Genomic DNA, 24,210 nt, shown 5'->3' with positions numbered 1-24,210 from the left:
ATTTTAGTTTATAATATTATAATATTTATTTAATCGCATTTGAATGAAATAAATATAGCAAAATTATAAAGATGTACTAACTACGATAATATTAAATTGAAAGTATCTCATAGTTCAAATATACTGAGAAATTTTCGTATACATATATACTGAGAGATTTTCGTTTTCTAACACTTTATTTCGACCCGTATCGCTGAAACAAAAGAGAGTACAGTATTTTGTTTTATACAAATTTGTAGTCACGTAAATCTGCTTAGAAATTGTAGGAATGGTAATATTTAGACTATTTCTGGTATTAACAGATATTAATACAGTATAAAAGTTGCTCTTTGAAAGTTCTAAAAAGCGTGAATAAATTCTTTTTAATTTCTTGGCGTACCTCGTGGTCAATTGAACAGAGAAAAACTAATAAACTTACAGTAATCGTTGCGACCGTGGAATTGATCGAAGCACCTTCGCTGACCTGCACCTCGTACACGGGTTGATGAAACACAGGACTTTTGGTGTTGGGGCCAGGGATTACGTTCACCTCGACAATGGTTTGCGAATATTTTCCCCCTTTGTCTGTCGCTTGCACCGTAATACTGTATTGTTCGCCCGCATTCAGCTTTCTCACCGATTCGATCACCCCAGTCTTTGGGTCGATTTTGAACTTATGCAAGCCGTTGTTCGAAACGTGGTAGATGCTGTAAGTTATTTCGGCGTTCTCACCTTCGTCGTTATCTGTCGCTTCGATCTGGAATAAATGTTTCACGAACACGTTGTTAAAGCAAAAATTCAAAGACGAATAGAACATATAAAGCTGATGGATTTCGCGCGAAATATAATATAGATGATACAGTATAGATATTGCTCGGACAGAGAATTCAAAATTGTTGTGTATGAAACAATAACACTTATGCACTCTAGTTGTAATTAGATCGAACAACAAACTTCGTGAGAATTTTCAGATTAAGGACTGTCGGTGTTTATTCGGATTCTCAATTTTCTGCTATGTTCAGTGATTTGGTAATTTTGGTAATTATATATATATATATTCTATACTTTAGATTAATTTTTTAAATGTAAAATTACCAAAATTACCAAATCACTGAACATAGCAGAAAATTGAGAATTCGAATAAACACCGACAGTCCTTAAACTGAAAATTCTCACGAAGTTTGTTGTTATATATATATATGTTCACTGATACGCATCTTCAAAAAATCATCGAATTCAATTGTCTCAAATATGATCTGTCGTAACAAAGTTTTTATTCTATACTTTAGATTAATTTTTTAAATATATTTATATATTTATATATATATATTTATATATTTATATATATATATATATTTATATATTTATATATTTCATATATATTTATATATATATATATATATATATATTTATAAATATATATATATATATATATATATATATATATATATATATATATTTATAAATGTAATCTATATTTTTATAAATAAATCTATATATTTTTATAATGAAATATCATTTCACAGCAATTCAGTGCGAAAAATTGTCAACATATTTAGGGTGAAGTCGTTGTGTACATAGTTCACAACTGTTTAAAAAATAAAGAAAAATACGTTAAAAAAATACCCGGTGGTCGTCCAAAATCGAGAACTAAGCGAAAAAGGCGACAAATTTTAAGATATGCTTCGAATTCTACGACAACATGGCAAATAGCAGCGTAATCCGGTGTGGGAACGAGTGTTAGGACAGTGCAGAGAATAATAAAGGGTTCTAAGTGACGGCTATATAATAAACAAGCCAGATTGGAATTTGCAGAGGATCGGATACATTGATGTAAAAAGTGGAAAAAATGATCTTTTCCAACAAAAAGCGTTTTAATTGAAATGGGCCTGGTGGCCTAAATTATTATTTTCCTGATCTGAGGAAAGAAGAAATCGTGCAGCAAAGGCGGCAAATGAGGACTGCTATAGAATACTATGGAAAGACATGTATTGAATTTGTTTCTACAAAAATTAATAGTAAGTATACAACAAGTATATAAGCAACTATTGAAATGTGCACGAAAAATAGGTAAGCAAAAGTATATTTTTCAACATGATAACGCAGCTGTGCATACTGCAAGAATAATACGAGCTTATTTCGAAGATAAAAACATAGATAATTTAACCGTGGCCAGCAAGATCGCAGGATTTGAATATTATTAAAAACTGTTCGGGAATGTCAGCTGAGGAAGTATACTCAAGAGGAAAGCAGTTTAACACCATAGGAAAATTAAAAAATTTATTGAAGATAAGTGGAAGAATTTGAAACAAAACACAATTAAGAAACTGTGTAAATCTTTACCAGAAAAAATGCTAGAAGTAGTAAAAAGGACGGGTAGAAATACGCATTATTACAAAGTAACAAAAAGAATTCTATGTATTGATTTTTTACTGAAAACCTAATCTGTCTTATAGTTTTGTCGCACCCGTTTTTCTTAGAAACTGTTACCATTACTGTAAAACAACATCAATACTGGCTAATTTTTGTATATGTTACTACAGAAGGGATACTCTGCATATATTTCTGTACAAAAACTTTGTACACGTCCGTGGTTTTAAGAAATGCTAGAAATTCAGGAGTGTTTTATAGTTTTCTCAAAGGTGCGTAATAAATAATAAATACAAAAGATGTGTGCTGATTTTAATACAGTTCTTTCCACACACACACACACAGCATCGTAACAACGAAATTGTCTTGCTACACAAAGATTGCCAGTGCTGTGTTCGTTTCACCAGAATTATGATACTAAAATCGCTATACAACGCAGAGGATAAAAATATTTGCCGGAGTTTTCTCCACAGCGTGTCACGACGTTTGTTGTCAACACTGCGGAGAAATACACCGGGCAAAAGTGTGCCAGGTCACTAAATTCTTCTTATACAAAAAGTTTTCAAGCTTGAAAATAGGACGCCTGCTTATCGGCTCCCTCGGAATTTATTTCGACAGGATCTTCTCTTTTAAGGTTAAACTATTCTCAACTACTCTCATAAATATCGTTGCAGTTTCCCGCGGCAGTCGAGAAGCAATCGTTGTGGAACATGAAAATTTAGTAGGACGTTGCCAGATTGCAATCATTAAAAGTGAATTGAATAGACACTGTTGCATAGTCAATCTGCACGTCAATAACCAGGTATCACGAACAACTACCATGTAAATAAATCCTTGTTCCATTGAAAAAACGAGAAGCCACTTTGAAGACACACTGTGCACAATGTTCCGTCGATTTACAGCTCACAAATTTCAACAACAAAAATAGAGAGTCCTTCAGATTCAAGAAGATTGAGAGAGTAATGATCTCGGATTCTCAATTTTTGTAACACGAATCAAACACATAATAAGTCGGTCCATAATTTCGTGCGTTTTTAATTTCGTCTTAAATTTCCGCATAATAATTGCCTAACAGTTGCCTTCTGTTCTGCGATTGTTTACTTATTTCGTTCCGTGACAGTAATAAAGTGTTGAATCTTTTGCAAACTACGAAGTGCATACAGTGACTCGCATTAATATTTGAATCAGTATTATTGAATCAATTGTTTTCTCATAAATTAAAGCACTTCTTATAGTAAGTAGAAATATAAATTTCGTTTATTTATTGCGCATGTCCTTTTGTATAATAAGCGATAAACAAGATTGTGACAAAATTTAACGTCGCAAAAATATTCGGACAGTGAATGAATTACATTAATTTTATATAAAATGAAAATCTTTTTAATCATGTTATCATAATATTAATATTTTGTCGGTTGACCCTTTTGTTTTATTACTTCATGTAATCGCTTGGGCATGTTACGGATGATTTTATTTAAATAATCCGGCGAGATCCGTTTCATTCGTCTAACAAACGTTGTTTCAACTCTGTTGTTGTCCTTGTAAGTGTTGTACGAATTTTGCGGTCCAATTGATCCCATAAATTTTCAATCGAATTTAAATCAGGCGATTGAGGAGGAGAATGCAATACTTCTGGACAATGATATAATAAATATTCCTGTACAATTCTGGCCTTGTGTTTACAATCGTTGTTCTGATAAAACTTAAAATTGTTACGTATACCCATATTTATAGCACTTGTAATTAAATTTTTTAAAAAAATGTCTAAATACTTCATTCTGTCCATAATACCATCGATAAAAACTAGATCACCTACACCTACGGACAAGACACAACACCACCGTGTTTCACTGTCGGTATTAACACGTTCCGTGCCACGTGTACCATCGATGGTACACGCTTGCATGTTTACTTAGTGAACTGAACAAATTGTTTACAAGAAATTTAGAACCGAAGAATCAATTTCCACCGCAAGAATGGTCGTTGATAAGTTTTTGTTACGTTGTTATGTGTACGAGAATTAATAATTGCACGTAATACATCAAGTTTTAGTAAAATATCAAAGTGTGAAGATTCGAGTAAAAAAAGCTCGGCACGGAACGTGTTAAATTTGAAATGTTTAATTCTGTATTTACTTTACGCCACACCATTTTTCGACTGTCGGATCCGTAAAGATTACATTTGCTTTCATCCGAAAATATTACATCATTCCACCACCAGTTGTCTTTGTACAAATATTCTTTTGCAAAGCTCAATCTTTTCTTGCGATTTGCTTCATTTATGTGTGGCTGTCTACGAGGAACTCTTCCGTTGTAACTATAAGTTTTTAATACCCCTCGTATATTGTGTCCGGGTGTACCTTCTTCCCAGATTCTACGAACAACTTCTTTGTTAAGTTTGTAGCACTTTGTCCAGAATTTGTTCATATTATCTTACGTTGGTCGCGAGAGTCTAATAATTTTGGACCACCTTTCTGACGAATTAAATCGATTGAATCTTCACGAATGTATCGACGTATAATATCTGCCATACTACTCTTGCTTACATTTAATAATTTGGCTATATCTCTGTATGATTTTCCCTTTTCCTTGTGATAGATAATCAATTGTCGGATTTCAAAAGACGTATTTCTTCCTTTTCGTCCCATTTTCACAAGTAAAGCGTTTGATATCACCAATAATTTCTGTGGTACCGAGTTCTCATAATGAATTTTTATTTGTTTATAAAATTTGTTACAACATAAAAGTTGTATTGGAAATGGGTAGATAAATAAAAGTAAAACGCAGTGAATTAAACTTATCCCTTTTAGTTTATTAATTTGATGTACGAGGAAGGACCGTCTTTACTCTCCTGATTGCTGCAGGAGACTGAAGACTATTCACAAAGACGAAACCGAAAACGTCACCCAAAGACAAAGAGCACTCTGCTCTATATACATATGAAATCATTGTTTATCTAATGGTACTCTGGCGAGACTCTCGGCGTCGATTCGTTTTTGTAACTTATATGCTAGAAGGAAAAACTTCTGAGTATTCAAAAGAGAGAAAATAATCCAATAAGTTGTTATAAACAATGTGCGTTAGCGTCGTCGTCAATGTAGTACAGTATTTTACTCTGGCATCTAAGATGTTGTGTCCGAATATTTTTGCGACGTTAAATTTTGTCACAATCTTGTTTATCGCTTATTATACAAAAGAACATGCGCAATAAATAAACAAAATTTATATTTCTACTTATTTTAAGAAGTGCTTTATCGTATGAGAAAACAATTGATTCAATAACACTGTAGTAAACAGTAAAAAGGAGCAATAATTTTTCCAGTAATATCGTGTACGAATATTAATGCGAGTCACTGTATGTTAACAAGGATGGCCATCTCCGGCATGTTTTGCTGTACGATTAAATCGTAAATGTCTATTATTATTAACATAGCACTCCGCAGTTTCCTAAAAATTGATTACTTTGTTACGACATTGATCGTACAGCGAAACATGTAAGAGATGTTCATTCTTGTTATGTAATAGGCAATTATTATGCGAGAAATTTAAGTTGTACATTAAACTGCTGGATCGACCCAATTAAATCGACGCACCAAAAATTTGATCGTAATCTCCGTAATTAAAGTCTGCATCGCTGCTATGAAACTTCAAAGTGGAGGAATTGCAGTTTGACCTAGGAAGGGAATGAGAGATAACCGAAAGACAAACACGAGCGACGAGTAGCCGGAACATCCCCCCGTGTGACGGATTAAATGAATAACTTTTTAGCATGCTAAACACCGTTGGAGACGTTAATTATCGACCTAAGGCACGGATTAATTGTATTTGCAGGTAAAACGTGAGAAAACAGTGTCCATTTTGTTATCAAGTTCAACATCAACCGTGATACATGACGCAGGAATTTTTCCGAGTTCCGACGTTAATGACAAGATACTAATTGCGGCGAACCTACCTTCGTGACCGGTCGTTTTGTTTCTCCAGCTTGAACAGTGATGGGCGCCGTCATTGGGAGCATGGGAGCATTATCATTAACGTCATTCAAAGTTACCACGAACGATAATGGCGCGGAAGCTGCGACTCCCGTTTTTTCCCTGGCGACCACTTGAAACCGGAAACGACCGGGGCTCGGTGGATCTCGATCTAAATTTTCTTCATTTACGACCAATACTCCGGCAGGATCAATCGCGAAGAAGCTGGTCGTTAATTCGAACGAATAGGTCGGCTTCGGGTCTTCGGGTCCCTGGACATAAATTTGCATTTATCGGCTGGTAATATCAGTGTCACCATAATTTAATGTGATTTCTAAACTTTGCTTATTCATGGCGCTTCTCGATCTTTGAACATTCTGGTAAAAATGTTAACAAGATTCTCGTGCTCGTTGGAAGATGATGAGATAGATCTCTAATGGAGTTAAGTTACCAAAGCTCGTTTAAGATATCGAATAAATAAATATAAAATTAATAAAACGTTGCTTCGTTTCCTAACCCTTTATAAATTAAATGTGGTCTTGAGAAATAAGGAATAACTGTTTCTAACATTTCTTATAATGAAGTTGTTAGACCAGTTAGAATATACTGCGAATTTTATGGATTTATGACAAAAACGGCTAAATGAAATACAAAATGGTAAATGCAAGAAATACGTTTAACAATGCTGTTCGATTATTTTCAACGTATTAATAGTAAATGTTAGAAATGAAACGGAATTTTTATTTAACTTCAGTTTGCTGTAATCAAGATAGAGAACTTTTATCTTGCATAAAGATCCGCGGTCTAATTATTAATAATAAATTTTATTATTCTTTATTATTTTTATTATTCTTTATTCTATTCTTTTATATTAATTGCGAATGAAAAAAACATCGAAGATCACAAATGCTTCTGCAATTTATGAATTAAAGCAATTTCGAACGCATCGTATTGCTCCACACAAGGCATGTTTTTGTTTAGGATGCAGTCAGAAAAAATTTGCATATCGAAATAGAATGCTTCAAAGGTGGATCTCAAAGCAGGTTGATCAAATATTTTTCATTTCAATGAGACAATTCCTCCTTCATGAATTTCGCTTTCGTATTTCACAGAAGTTTTGTAGCTTCCGACATTCTTCCATCCTTTATTTAAAAGAGAAAAAAAAACGAATTTTCTTTACAATGTTTACAGATCAAGATATAAAATATTTATAGTTTCGTTCCTCAAAAAATTCTTTGCAAATTATACTTTCGTGGTTCCACTTTGACTGGCACGCTAATAACCTCAAAAATATCTCAACATTAAATTAAATTAAATTATATATATATATACATTTATAAATAATTAAATAATAAATATATAAATATATAAATAATAAAATATTTCTCTCTCAACATTAATATTATTATATATATTTAGATAATAATTCACACAAATGATTATATAAATTTTATAATTAAATTAAAATTGTAAAGTAAAGTTGTTTGACATCAATTACGTCTTTAGCATTAAGGTACAAATTAATTTTCAAATCTGAGTAAATTATTTCGTCGCCTATATATATGTATAGGTGATGCGACAACCAAAGTGTTAAGGCACTAATTAGAGGATAAAATGACTGAATGAATTCAAATGTGCATTAAATTCTACTAAATTGGCACACGCATCCGTGTGCCGCATACTGCCGGGTTCTACTAATTCCTCGTGTCCTTGCAACGCGTCCTATGCAACGGCTAAACAGGAACGTCATCCGCTAACAATGAGGCGAATTAAACGGCCGATCCGTATCTCGTTCACGGTTCGGTGAACGGTAGAAGATCAAGTTTAAAGATTACACTTACCAAATCAGCGTCTGAAACGGTGAGTACTATAGGCCCGCCATTTTTATCGATCACCTTTGTTCCGATCGCTGCGTTCTCATCGACGAAACCTTCGACGTTCGATGCCGTTATAATTGGAGGATTGCTGTCGACCGGCTTCACGGTAATAGTCAATTTAGCTGTCGCCGATCGCTTCGCTTCGGATACTTCAACGGCCTTCGATGGAAAAAAAAAAGAAAGAACAACTTTTAAACACCCTCATCCGCTTTAATACTTGACGTCGCTGCCACCCTGTGCAAGCCCTCTTCGCGTACAAGTGGAAACAGTGTTGACGCGTTTGGAACTCCACTGATCGCATATGAACATTCGATCGGTTTAATTTTAGTTGATATCTGTTCTCATGATAATATGACATATTATTTTTGTTTATGTAAATATACATTATTTTTATACGATCACATAAATGTACATTATGTTTATAAATTTAAGTTGTTAAGGGTGTTCCAGTTAAGTTGAGATTGAAAAAATCTCGTAGACACGTGATTTAAAAAAGAAAGCAAACTGACACATGTCATTTAGTATTTCTAGTGGGGAATCAAATGGCGATACCAGTTTTTCAATGCCTGGACGTTTTCAAGATAATTTCAAGGTTATCTTGTTTCTTTTTATCGTGAACCTATATTTTTTATTTCGGAATCATATTCTACGTAAAAAAAGCACAAGTTTTGAAAAACTTTGTCGTAACATGATGTTTCAGAAAAAAGTAACATTGTCTTTGTATATGATTTTTACACCTCTGTAAAAATATATGTACATACGTAAAGATAAAAATTAACAACTGTACATCATACAGAAATGTTTGTACAAAATATATATTTACAGAATATTATTTATATAATATATGAACGTAATGCACATGAACGTAATGCATGATTGTATATAAACGCATGTTTATATAGAACCATAATGTATGTTTTTATAAACATATAAAGATATAATGTATATTTAAATAAATGTATAAACACTATGAACACTTATATTTATACATTCATATTTATATTTTACAGATTATATATTATATTTATACATTTATTTAAATATACATTTAATTTATATTTAACATAATTTATACATAATCTACATAAATGTGTATTATGAAAGTATAAAGATAATGTATATTTAAATAAATGTATAGACATAATGTATACATATAAATGTACATTATGTTTATACATTTATTTAAATATACATTGTCTCTATACATGATCTACATAAATATACATTATGTTCAAATATTTATTTAAATATAGATTATCTTTATAGGTTTACATAAACACACATTTATATAAATATGCATTATCTTCATAAGTTTATATAAATATACATTATCTTTATACGTTTATACGAATTCATTACGTTTATATGTATACTTATATGAATGCATATTGTGAATATTGCTTTATCATGTACACTTGTTAATTTTACAGAAAGAACCAATATATTCATTGCAGTTGTAGTGGTAGCCATTCATGAACTTTGAATTAAATTAAACACATATAGTTATAAAGGCATTGAAATATTTTGTTCATGCAGCTGCATTTTTTAGAAAATAAAATTCGAACCTGTTTAGTAATTAACTAATTTCCTCATTATAAAATTAAATATTGAATACAATACAATACAATATGTCTATCCATATACGTCTTCATTATGTTAAAATTTTATGTAGTCAGATAATAGTCATTTATCAAAACTAAACTAAATACCATTTCATTCTCCTTCTTTGCTAAAAGAAGATATAAATAGGAAAAAAGAATATGAATATGCAATCAAAATAATAATTTATATTTCTTGCAATAACAATGATTATTGTTTACCGATATAATGCTTAAATAATTTCGTACGAGGAATTCCGTTTGCCTTTTATATTTTAAATAAATTTATAAATTCGAATGTTCCATGGTAATCACATATATTGGGTTGGCAACTAAGTAATTGCCGATTTGTTCAATGAAATAAAAAATTATTTTTCACTTGGAATGAAGTTTAATCTGTAATGTATTTTCCATTTTGTTGGATGACCTTTTGCCATCTCTCTGACAACTTGAAAATTCCACGCTCGTAGAAAGTCTCATCGTTTTCGGCCAAAAACTGAGTTAAGTGAGATTTTACAGCGTCATCATCATTAAGAGTTTTACCACGAAGGGAGTTGTCCAGTGATCGAAATAAGTGGTAATCCGATTGCGCGAGATCAGAGCTATATGGTGGGTGTAACATCAATTCCCAAGCAATATCTATCAATTTTTGCCGAGTGGACAAAGACGTGTGCGGCCTAGCATTTTCCTGCTGGAAAATGACACCTTTACGATTGACCAATTCTGGTCGCTTTTCCTTGACCGCTGCATTCAATTTGTCCAGTTGCTAACATTCACGGATAATACAAAATAACGTAATAATAATAATTTTATAATATAACATTTACGGATATTTACGGCAATTACTTAGTTGCCCCAACCCAATACAATACTACAAGTAATACTACAACAATAGCTATATTATTTTCGACTCACTTATTGAAAAACGAATGAATTTTCTGTGTGGCTTCAGCTTCTGACAATTGACGAAGAAAATTGATAATTTGTATAAAGATTCGCGATCTAATTATTATTCTGATTGTCTTATTTCAAGTTAATGACGAAGTTGAATGAATGTGATGCATTTATACCAAAAGGAGTAGGCGAAATTTAAAACAATGAATATGTTACAAGAATGTAGGGGCATATATTATTTTCCATTGTATTATGTGTTGTTTTCGTTAAATGCATCATTTTAATTAAAGAAAGAAATTTCCATGTTTGTTGCAATTGATGAAAATAATTTTTATTTCTTATAAAGTTCCGTAGTCTTTTATAATATAACATTTACGGATATCATAAAAATGGGAGTGAGAGACATCTATAACTGAAATCGGCAATTACTTAGTTGCCAACCCAATAGTATGCTAAAATTCTAATTTCTGTCTTGGTCTGCTTACCTTGATTATGATATCGAATTTTTTGGTGACCGTGGTGTCCACTGCCTTGATTTGCTTCACCGCGCCGGTGTTCGGATTGATTTCGAAGAACTCGCGGTAATTCGTTGGATTGCCACTCAGGAACGAGTAATGAATGGGTGCGTTGATACTGTCCATATCAACAGCTTGTATTTTCTCCGGCGATATATTAAGTATCCCGGATAACACTCCGCTCGATACCTGAACCAAAAGAAAATAGAAACGATCGCATTGAGCAGAACCGGTTAGACGATGCCTTAGAATCGTGTCGCATAAGATTTAAGAGCGACAATAAGAAATAGGTTGCATATTGCGGATGAGGGTTGGGACGTGGTGGTTCGTGATATACAATGTAGAGTAGAATCGTCGTCGTTCGAATTTTTGTTGCCGGTAGCATGCATGTGATAATGCATTTGCAGGGCTTCCAACGCTCACGGTACAGTGAAATATAGATTCTAATAAAGTTCAGCGCCGCAGAAATGATTTGACGAGTACAATAAAGCTCTTGGTACAAAAATTTCGAATCTACGTTTTTCTTCACAAAAACGAACGTCTGAAATGCTTCATTTTTCACAAACATCCGAAGCATTTTTATTAGAAAGTCGTTTCCCCTTCAAATTAATTATGAGCTTAAAAATAATTAAGAATCCTATGCATTCACTATTAAGAGATTTTTATCGAGATGCCATTCGAATATAGTTAAGAAGAATGTATATAAGCCATAGTTTTGCATAAAATCTTTACATTATTTACTTAATCTAGGCTTCTTAACTTACTGTATAATTTCGCTAAACAATTTGGTTTCTTCCAAGTATGACATAACTTTCGCTGTTTGTTTATAGTTATCCAAACATTCTTTGATGATATTGGACATTTTTATACTTTTTTTCCTGATATTGTTGTACACTGGACATTCTACTAGGATGTGCTTAACTGTAAGCTGAATGTTACAGTTGTTACAAAGTGGTTTATCAGATAATATTGTTAACGCGATAATAAAGCAAATTGTTGATAACGATCTGAGGATTTATTTACAGAACAGTCGATCGAGTTTTCATTATTATCATTTGAATTATCGTATCCTGTTGCACGGTGGAACAATGAATGGAGTTATTGAGATCATTTCAATCCAATAAACACACGTATGATTAATCACATCATTACATGTATGATTATAGACTTGACATATATGATTATAGGTTCATTGGAAACGTTTATGTTTATATGTCGTGGTTTAATGGTCCTGTCAGGATTTAAATCAGCATCATCGCGAATAAAACGATGCAATCCGAAACGTTCAATTGTAATTTTTCGAGAGAAGAAAAACAAAATAATCCACCCTCGCTGGTAATACTTAATGAAAGATTCAATTTAATTGAAAATAATTTCGTCAACAATTCTGTGGATGAGTAACTTGTTATGAATATATGAAATACTGCCGAAGGTAACGAATCGTCTACTAACGATGAAGCTTTACTAGGTAATTAAACAAACATAGTTACCGAAGCTGAGTACTCCGGGTTAATGCAAGCGCCATCCAGAAGCATACAGCCCTGGTATATGAAGGAGGGATCCTGATCATCGTCGTCTCTAATGTTTACTGTTAACGTAGTAGTGGACGTGAATCGGTCCGTTAAGTTCCTCGCTCGATCCTGAAACAAAATATTATTCAATCGCATATTATTATACTGTTCAATCATAATACGTTTCGCTAGTTAGCGAAATGATAATTGGACCGTTTATTTTGAAAGTGGTGCAAGTCCACTTTCTTTCGTTTCGAGAAAATTGAATATTAGCAGATCTGACAATTAAAAAATGTAGGTTAATTATGTAAAGTCTGGGAATGTTTGTACTAATTTATCAATATGTAATTTGATTATATAAATTTCTTTTAGGCGAATTTAACTAAAATAATATACAATTTTCAGGCTGCAAATGGACTTACACCACTTTCATAATTAGTCAATTGTAAATATCATTTAATTTCAATTTTGAAATAACAAATATCACTTTTTCTTTTTTTGCTGGAATGAATTTTCCTTTTTTTGTAAAGTACTCTTGTCCGGCATTTCGCTTAATTTTGTTTATTCGTTGCGTATATTTTCCTTTATTTTCTTTTACAGAATCCAAGTTCTCAGTAACAATATCCTCATCTGATGAAAATTCTATCTCTATAATTCTTCTTCTCTTTTTACGCTTCATTAATTTATTTTTCATAGTAGAATTATCTTCATCCTCCGATTCTAAGATTATTCTTTTGTTTATATTCATGGGTCTTATTTCCGTGTAAATTTATTTGAAATAAAATAAAATAACTATTTTCAATTGTCATGAAATAATATTGTCATAAAATAACATTGATTTACTATTTCTTCTTACCTATATCACTATCTGATGTGAATATGAAATTATCCATTGTTGGAGGAAAATAAAATAAGTAACCTAAAATAGTAACTTTTGGCACGAAAATAAAACAATATAAATAGCAAATAAAGCAATTGTGAAGCCACCGGTGGCCACTAACCCCGCCACCTTTCTATGGAAATTGGACTTACACATAATATAAATATTTTATAAATAAATTTTAAGTTTATTTTAATAGAATTTTTATTATTGATAATAATTTTTAATAATATGAATTATCACTTTCATAATCAATGATTACGCAATTTCTTTTACAGGTCAATTTTAAATTGAACAAAGCATTGGCATTTTTTAAGATATTAACTACTAACTAGTTATAAACAAAAAGTTTACACTAAATAAAGCATAAATTACGTCATATCTCATTTTTTTTAAAAAAAGGACTTACACCACTTTCAAAATAAACGGTCCAATTATTGTTATAGAATAGATATTGTTCTCGTTTCCTAGAAAATCTTACAGAACTGTGAAATATCAAAGGCGAAGCTTTATACGTACTTCGAACATCTTTTGAAACGAAATAACATTTTTAAGACCGGACTATAAATTACTTGAATCTTTTTTAAACGTTGCAATGACTAATATAATTTTTTTCAATTTTGTTATTACTTGGAACAACAAAATTTTTTGTATACTTCTACTTTTTTATCCGAACCTAAAACGAAAATGTAAAAAATGCGTCATGTGCTACGTAGCTCGGCAATAGAATGGTTAATTTTTCATAGTAAAATTTGAACATCCAAGAAATTACTTAACAAGTAACATTTATAATTTATAGCACTTTCATTTCAGTTTGATTGGTAGAGAGTCTAGAGAATCAACGAAAGACTTCCCTATGCAGATATTAATAAGACAACTTATTAACGATTCTGCCCCCATTTTACGGGTTCTCTCAACCATGACTTAAAGGTTGATATGGATATCGATAACTGATTGTACGATTGTACAATTGAGTGCGCTAGCCAGCACAGTTTCCTTACAATTAGTTCTACAAGGATGAAAAACTTCTCAATAGCTCAGCATCGATAACACATATCTTTTCCATAGCAAGATATCCGCTTCCTGAGCAGATATTACTTGATTATTCGACTATGGAAGGATTAAACGTTGCATAACAAAGGATCTAGTACATAGTACATCGACCATACTCTCTAAAAGCGAAGTAGGGAAGACCGGGACTAGAAGTTCCGGGAGTAAGTTGTTCCGATGGTAATATATTAAGTCTACCGGAAAGTTCTATCCGTTTGTGAAATGAAAGGAAATAATAGATTTTTCATAAATTTAGTAATATTCATTGTACAATATAATTTCCGTCATTACTTATGACCTCTTGCCAGCATGATGGCAATTTATGAGCAACATTTTTCAAAAATATATGTCTCAAATGAATATGTGCATATCTATCGAAATTTGCAATGACATTATCGGACAGAACTTTCCGGTAGACCTAATATTTCAAATAAAGAAGAATTTAATTGTTTTGAAAGCGTGGACCGACCACGCCACGTCATCAACCATTTTAGTAGCGTCCGCGACAGCTAATTGTGCAGTTTTAGAGTAAATTGGAGTAAATATTTCGGAGACACTATTTTCTTGTCTAATTCGATTACTTAATTTCAATATCGTCAAGTCTTCTGTCCTTATAAATCAAATAATATTTAAGAACATGCTGTAATAGCATTTATTAGAATATTTGAATATATAAACAAATATTTTTATACATTGCTACGCATGTCAATTGGTGCTAGTTGTTCCCATGACTCGGGGCGATATTGTTACCGTAACAACTTACCGCGCCTCAAATGTATAAATAGTTTCTGTTGTGTTGCGATGTATATTCCAAATCATAATCCAGGGAAGAATAGATTTAGTGTATGTTACGCAAGAACTGGGCTCGTACCAAATGCATACAGAAAGTAAATGTATCATATATTTGTTCGAAGTACGATTCCGACGAGTCGTCTGACGATATTTAATAATTTTTTTCGTTTAAGAAGTTATTTCTATTAGGTTTAACTAAAGTTGTTCTTAAATTATCATAACATTAGATTATTAATTTCATGTTACTACATTAATGTTTGTGTCAAAGTTAGTATAGTTTTTCTTTCAAAAATATACATATATGTATTTCTGTTAATTCGAAGTTAATGAACAAGCTTTATTAATAAAACTGCGTTTTATTTCATCAGAGAATGAAATATCTCATTAGAAAGTAACATTTATTTTTTGGTAACAGCTTACCCCAAAGTGTTATCAACTTGCCCCACGACGGGGTAAGAAGTTCCGTTTGAGTTGATCACAGAAAAAACGAGTTTCTATGAAAAACTTATTGAAATATATTAAATTCGAGTTGAGACAGTCTGAAAGTAGAGTAAATTTAACGATAAATTAATCAGACACGAAATAACTTCATTATTTCTTAATCAAATTTTATGTTTTCTCAAAATCGGAACTTTTAGCCCCAGTCTCCCTTACATTGAATATCATCTGGTTTCAAACTGTTAAATAATATCGTACAATTGCAAATGGAATCATTTTTCCGTTAGAATATTTTCTTGCTTCTCTCGAAACAATGGATGCTGTGTCCGGGAAATGTTCTAATTGCTGTACTGTTACACACCGAACCATTTCTCCGAAGTTATTTGCTTTTTCCGAGAACCTGTAACTAGACAGTGGATTTTACACATTGTCGGCAGTAATAAGTGGGTAAACGAAATATTGATGAATCTATGAAAATAAAAATCGATAAGGTCTTATGTTTCATTTTCAGCATAAAATTTAATTATAAGAATTTGTATTATAAATTTGAATTATAAGATTCGAATTAAGAGAGAGATTCAAATGAATTAATTTTCAATTATAACAGGTTTTTCACAGAAATTTAAATTAATTAATTTTGAACAGGGGTAAAGTCAGTTGTAATGAATTCTTCGTATAAAATTTAATAACCATTTCTCCTAAGTTATTTGCATTTTTCGAGAATCTGGCAATGAAACAGCGGATTTTACGCGTTCTCGGCAGAAATAAGTAGATAATAGAAATATTAATAAAGCTATGAAAAAAAGGGAAATCAATAAGGTTCTTGGATAAATGTAGAGCTTTTAAATAAATGAATTTAAGATATAATACGTAAAAAACATGAACATAATGAAAAAAATCTTCACTTCATGCGATGTGAAGACAAATAATTTAATTTCTGTTCAGTCTAATCCGGGTAAACAATTTGTACTTCATACGAATGTCCACCATATAGCGCATATATCATTTTTCTTATCACTTCTTCACTATGTAACAATAATTTGCTCTTGTACCTTTACATCCTTGTACATACTATCTAAATTAAATTATTTTTACATAACAATAGGTTTATCTCTGTCCATGATTTTATCACTGACTAGATCAGTTACATTACTGTGGCAGTAAAGGAGGATGTTGCATGTCAGAGCTTCAAGAAGTGTAATTTTACGCACTGAGCTGTTATACAAAGTATAGGATTTATGAAATTATTAGCAAAAGATCATGAAACCAAATTCGATAGGCCGAAAAGGTAATGCAACTTAAAATACTATTGAGAATTCGCGATCAGAATTTTAAGCGGCGATATCTCGTTCTTATTTGCAACCGCAGACATAATGTGAGAACAAATTTATCCGATTTATGTGTTCGAGTACAGACATTTTGATTTGCGTTTGTTCCATGGTTATCAAAATTGCATAAAAATTCGAGCAATCTAGTGAATCTTCGTTGTGCTTCGAATTCGTGATCGATGCGTATGGAAAGATTGAAGCGGAGGTACTGGGCTGCAACAGCTGCTGGTACAGGTGTGGCTCATTTGAATTTTACGCAGAACAGATGGTCCACTTCTTCTTGGAGGCATTGTCTGTCGTCCGAAGAAACGCATTGGTTTTCTCTAATATAAATGGCACGTTTCTGTTATTCGAAGTCTGTAATTTATACGCAAGTGATCCCCAAAAATTGCCTCGCACGACGAATGCATCTGAATTTACATCTCAATACCGCCGTTGCCAAAGCACACGGATATTACAATCAACTTTGTTCGACATATTTTGTTACAGGATGTTCAGCAATTCGATGAACATTCGCAAACAAAATTCACTTATACATAAGAAATCAAACAACTGCGTACAAATGTAACAATTATTTATATTTTACCTATAAAAAGAGTGGATGACAGACGATTTCTTTAAATACTAATGAAAATTATAATTACAGAAACTTATACATATTAGTTTTTCAAACGAAATAAATTAGTTCGTATGAAATTATTAATTTCTTTAGGGACTCCTATATTTTCCAACTGATTTTCAATACTTGAGTGCAATATACTGACAAGGAGTGAAGTCAGTTACAATAAATTTTATGCATAACATTTAATTATAAGAATTTTTATCATAAATTTTATTACAAACTTTTATTATAAATAGGTATACAATTGACATTCAAATTAATCGATTTTAAATTATAACAGGTTTTTAATAGAAATCTAAATTAATTGATTTTTAATACGAGTGAAGTCAGTTATGACAAATTTTTAATAAAATAATAAAATGTAATAATAAGAATTTTTATTTTCGAATTATAATAGGTCATGAATAGAAATTCAAATTAGTTGATTTTACATTATAACAGATTTTTAATAGAAATATATATTAAACGATCTTAGACAGGAGCGAAGTCAATTGTAATGAATTTGTAGCATAAAATTTAATTACAATGAATCTTTATTATAAATTTGAATTGCAATAGATTTTTATACAAATTTAATTAGAAATTTCAATATCGAAAAGAGATGGGAAATCCATGAAATGAGATTAATTTCTATTATTTCTTTTAACAAAGTACACAAACATTTCGAAGTACGAGAATAATCTTGATCCACGCCTGAACCTGAACGGTGACTTTTCATTCGCGAAACGTGCATTAAAATCAATCGGGAAACAGATTCAGTTACTTGCTAACTCGAGTACTTAGAATTTATTTCGTCGACTTGTAATGAATTCATGTAATTAACAGAACTTCCACGGAACTCCGATACCTGTAAAGTTCCCGCCACAGGGAACAGGCACGCAACAATAGTAACTGCAGATGTTAGTTCCCAAGTTGGTCGCTTTATATGCAATTCGAATCGCCGGGTACGTTCCTATCGCCATATACGCGAGCGCCGGTAATCGTTGCGCGTTCTTGTTTACTTAAAAGTTTCGGTTTTATCGCGGCCGCGAAAAGTTCGCCGCGTAAACCAGCCGCTGCGCTGTCTGAGAACTGGTGCACATCTCTCTCTGCTCGAGTTTCAAATAAGAGAACGACCTGCTCCCGAATAGGAGTCGCTGGTCGCCGCGCCGCGTCTCGCCTCGTCGTCAATGAAACGAAGCAACGAAATCACCGGCAGGCCCCGTTTCTCCGGTTTCTCAATGAATCAATCGGAACTGTATCGTAAGTGCACACGGTAAACGAGCCACACCCGTTATTACGAAACTGGAGAAAGAAGAAAGAATAGGGGGCAACGTGAAAGAGAGAGGTCCCGTCGAAGTCGTAACCACGTTAGTACTGGGTCACGATGCCTTCGTGTTCCGCTTGCGAACGCGTCAAAAGCGCTATAATTTTCTCTTACACCTTGTCGACCTGCGATTGTTGACCCGAGATTTTGCTACTTTGATCGGATGATAAATACACGCGACAGAAAAAGCTAAAGCATCAGTAATTTTTGGCCGAAAAATTGTCGATCTTTGAACAACTATAACTCCGTTGACAGCTATCATAAAATCATGATTCTTATTTTAACCCTAACGAGGTCTAGAAGCGACTAATAAAAATTGAATTCATAAGAATTACAAAATAAAATTTGTTCAAATTTTTCAGAATTCCTGTAACAGTGTGTGCCTGAATAAAGAAATATATTTCTAAATAAATTTCTAATGGAAGCAGTTTTATGACTTAATAAATGATTATGAAGTCAAAAATGTGAAACCGGTCATTTAACCGACGGTGGGTTGGTTGGGTGGTAGGTTTAGCGTTAAATTAAAGCTTGACGTCTTTACTTTACGATATCATATTCTAATTGTTAACACTAGTTTTTACGGAACCCGGCAAAATGGCGGGTCATTAATTTTTTAATTTTCGATTATTCAGCTTGCAAAGATATATTTCTGAGTTAATTATTACATGCATCTTATTGTTACTTTTATAAAATAATATAAAATAATATAAAATAATATAAAAGTGCCAACTTTAATGGCTTCTATGGAGTCGCAAGAATTTTTTCGAACATGCTGTCTACAGCATCGTGAAGAACGGACCTTCCCCTTTAACTTGAGAGCCGAATTTTTTCTCGCAAAGTTACAATAGTTTAAATGAAAAATGTGCCGCCGACACATTACAACCACATTCTTCTAACTCAATTTCTTTGCACGATTTTTTCTGATGTTAGGTCGTGTAGCATAAAATGTCAGAAGAGAACGATTAATTGTTTTTTTTTTAAATCAAATGAATATTGTATCAATTAAAATATGCACCATTATGGTTGGACACATTCCTGCAAACTTTTTTTGTTTCTTAAGATTTCGATAAAAAAATTCCTCTTCAAAAAAAGTCGCAAAAGAATTCCTCGAAATTTGTAATTACAAACCTGATAAAAATACGTGAATCCTATATTTTATAGCTGAATTAATACACAAGTTTATAATTTTTTTAATTCTTTCATGCGGCGTTTTCATTCGTAGCCACGGATGTATGCATAAATGAACTTTTATGGTAAATTTTCAAATAGTTCATAGAATTTATTTTTTATAAAAACAACATTGTTAACAAAATTGTTGGTAGGACCGTAAAAATAATGTGCCACTTTATTAAAAGATTTTCTAATATTTAGGACAGCCTAATTACGATTCATCGTCAAGTAATTCCTGCAGAGATAGTTTCAATAAGAATTAGCAATGAACGAAACAATCCAATGTATAATATGTAACGAGAATTACTGTCTGCTAAATTATACTAATTTGTTATTAAGAAGTATTCTAGTGTGAACTTTTAAAAAATCACTTTCTTGCATATTCTTAACGGATATAGTTACAAAAATACATTTCCGGGACCTTATATGCGAACTCCTAAAATTAACGAAGTTATGGTTGTTTGAAGGGCGTGACGATCTTATATCATTATCGATATACAGCAAATTCTCTCTAATTGTGTTTCAGCTTGTAAACAAAAATGGACAATTTTGGGAGAGGAGATACGATTATTCGAGCCCCGCGACTCGTTTTTATAGCCGCCGCTTGTCAACAACTATTATATAAAAACGAGTCGTGAGGTTCGAATAATCGTATCTCATCTTCCTAAATTGTCCATTTCTGTTTGCAAGCTGAGGGACAATTGGAGAGAATTTACTGCACTAAACTTTAAAGACATTTTTCTTGAAAGTATATTTTTTCAGAACAGTGTTCAGGACATCACGAAACCAAATTGGAGCCAAATATTTTAAGTACATATGTAACTGCATCCCCTACTAAAATCAATCAAAAATCTTTATTTTTTCTATTCTTTTAGGCCTCCGAAGTTTAACAAAACACGCAAAAATCGATAATCGAATTTCAAAGTATCGCCACTTCTTTAATTACTGACCCTTTTATTCGTTCTGGTATCTGCTATAGGCAAATTCATACTAATTGAGAAACTTTCAAATTTCTTTACTTCGGACAAGCAGAATAGCCGGAATCGAGAACACCGTGAGACGACCTTTCTTAAAAGCGACTTCGTTTGAGAGTACACAGCGCAACTTAATTTTAACTTTTCTTTGTTCCAAACTATTTTCAAGCGTCGTTGAAACACGTACAAATAAACCTTGCCAATTCGCCTGCAAAAGGATATAACAGTCTCTTTACAAAAAATTCCGTAACAAAGTTAAAAGCACGCGCGCGTCACGTTAGGATACCCCCTTAACGTAGAAATGAATGCAGAGCTCGCGCGAGGATCGGACGTATTAAATGAAATTCAATAACGCGAGCTACGCGATCCGTTCGAACTTGATTGATTGAGACATTAATGGAAGAAGCTTATATAATACCCGGTCCGAATTGATGTATGTTCGACACGGCTTTGTCGATCGTACAGTATCAATGTCCCTGGCAAAATATTCTGTCGCGTGCAATCCTTACGCGAGCAACATACCGCGTGTTCACTTACCGATAAAACGGCGTCAACGTCGCCGATTTCTGATCGCATTAAGGCTACGACCAGGAGCACTTTCACTGGATTAAAAACACCCATTGTAGATCGCGGTCGAAGCTGCTTCGTCCGGTTCTAGCCGATTTTCCACTTCTTTCGTTTCGTCTGGTTCATTATTTCGTTCAAACCTTGAACCGCGCGAAATCACACGTCGTCGAGAACTTTTTCGAAATCCGAGGCTCAAACACTTGCGTTATTATATCCAATCATAACTATGAAACCACATTTCACAGTCACCGATTCAGAAACGTATCTTTTTAATTAGTGTACTCCTAAATGGTTCGGCCATGTTTTGTTTACGGATGCTGCGCGACGATTGATTGCATTCTGTTTGTGTTCTATTCTTTCAGGATGCGACGACGAAAACGAAACGTAATTTTGAATTTTTAAGTGTGATTTTAAGTGCGATACAGGAAAGGCAAGGCGTTGTTTATAGATAAATAACGCCTGAAGATGCACGTTTCCTTTCTTTTTGTATTCTATGCCTCGAAAATGGGACGACGAAAGTAAAACATTATTTCTAACCAGTTGAGATATAATCTTTATGTGTAATACAGGAACGGCGAAGCACTGTTTATAAATAATATGCACATCTTTTCGATTTAATGAAGCGGGTGATGCTGTAGACGTCAAACTGAGAGGAAATGGTTGATATAGAGGTCTAGCTAAGAAATTGATCGTTTTTAACGAAGAAAAATTGTATATTTCATTCTAATTGTTGTTCGAAGAAGGAAAATTTGAATGTAATAATTCTTTCGCGGAGACAATAGGTACTCGATTTCTTTAACCCTTAAATGCATGATTTTTTGTTTTGAATTTTAAAAAATCGTATTTTATAGGAATGTAGTCATAGGTTACGTAAAAAATAAATAAAAAAATCTAGGTAATAATATTGAGTATTTATTTAGAAAAAAAGTTGTACGTAGACTTTTGGCAACGATATGCGTTTATTGCTAAAATTATTGTAGACGTAAACAAATGGTCACGTATTTATATTATCTATTAGTATAGGAATTTTCACATTATTTATAAATGAAATGCAGCAAAGCGATTGCGATTTTTGTTGCGACACGAAGCAACCTTGCATTCGATGCACTCGGTCCGTGAAAATCCTTTGCAACCTGGAAGTTATCACCCACCGCGTTCAAATGTCAAAGAACATATAACTTACTCGCCAAAAGTAATGTCAAGTCTTTTATTTCACACATGGTCTATTGTCTATTGTTATCAACGTGTGCTCGGAAACGCACATACTCAGGTTTTTGAGTAAAATTACAGTGGAACTGGAATGTAGACAATTGGCAACAATATGCATTTAAGGGTTAAAAGAATTCAAATGCTGTCCATAATACCATGGACAAAGCAGGAAGTTTAGAGACAGTTTGCATGTGAATTGTGTGCAAACGATTATGTCACGTGCTCCAACAATATCGAGTGTCTATATCTGAGCTGATATTTTAATGTCTGCGACCATGTTCGCTGAGGTTGCAACTGCTGTTAGTGCTCAACTATCGTTACAAACTTATACTATCGTTCAAGAATATTTCGTCATTACACTGTACGTTGTACACTTGGTGCATATGATTTTTAAACAATTCTCTTCTGTAACAATACTATAACATAGAAATAGACATTTTTAATAAAAAATGAAAAATCTTCGTCATATCAATTCTGCAGCAATTTTAAGCAACGAGATACTAAAAATCACTTTATCATCACTTTATTATCATTTTATCGTCATTTTATTATCGCTTTTTCATCATTTTATCATCATTTTATCATCATTGTACCATCGTTTTATCATCGTTTTATCATCATTTTATCATCATTTTATCATCATTTTATCATCGTTGTACCATCGTTTTATCATCATTTTATCATCGTTGCATGAGTTAAGTAATAAGAGAAAACACGCTTTTCGAGCAACAAACGAAAATACTAAAATAGAAATGATAATTTACGTTGCCCGCAATTGCTTCTTACAAAACGTTCTACGTTAATTTACGGTTCGCTGGAAGTGTATCAAGAATGAAATAGCGGCAATGCAAAGAATTTCATTGTAATCCACCGTATCTCATTGTCACTGCGACACTGTTCCATCGCCATCTCGTAGTTTTATCGTTTCTTTCTCCCCGTCGTGCCATAACCATCGGACCATGTGTACAATCACGCTGTCGTTCAACACATTTTCCAACGCGTCTCACGCGTCAGTGTAAAAGGCGTTTCGAGAATCCGGCGGATTAGGTGGCAGTAAATGAACAAGACAGTAGGCGTGTCTTATAACCTGCGCCCAGTCGCCAGTGACTATAGTTACTATGTCGTTCATCAAAGTGGTCATGCATCCTTAGCATTCGCGTTTA

The 24,210-nt window shown here is 32.8% G+C and overlaps 1 protein-coding gene across 2 annotated transcripts in view; it reads right to left on the bottom strand.

Annotated features, from left to right (window-relative positions):
* The window catches only part of Cad99C (cadherin 99C), a 381,342-nt gene that overhangs the window by 21,218 nt on the left and 335,914 nt on the right, over window positions 1–24,210 (bottom strand). Inside the window, exons 2-7 of one of the 2 annotated variants that reach the window (XM_033474689.2) lie at window positions 21,809–22,062; window positions 12,691–12,840; window positions 11,171–11,389; window positions 8,158–8,352; window positions 6,301–6,588; window positions 419–736 (exon numbers count right to left, since the gene is read on the bottom strand). In XM_033474689.2, the coding sequence (XP_033330580.2) occupies window positions 419–736; window positions 6,301–6,588; window positions 8,158–8,352; window positions 11,171–11,389; window positions 12,691–12,840; window positions 21,809–21,892 (1,254 nt within the window). In that variant the 5' untranslated portion in view covers window positions 21,893–22,062. The remainder of the gene's footprint in view (window positions 1–418; window positions 737–6,300; window positions 6,589–8,157; window positions 8,353–11,170; window positions 11,390–12,690; window positions 12,841–21,808; window positions 22,063–24,210) is intronic. The other variant, XM_076527266.1, reaches the window with a different exon arrangement.

The sequence above is a fragment of the Megalopta genalis genome, chromosome 17 (assembly GCF_051020955.1).
Source record: "Megalopta genalis isolate 19385.01 chromosome 17, iyMegGena1_principal, whole genome shotgun sequence".
NCBI classification, from domain to species: Eukaryota; Metazoa; Arthropoda; class Insecta; order Hymenoptera; family Halictidae; genus Megalopta; species Megalopta genalis.
The sequence above is the reverse complement of the archived record's forward strand: the minus strand, read 5'-3'. Positions and strand labels throughout refer to the sequence as shown.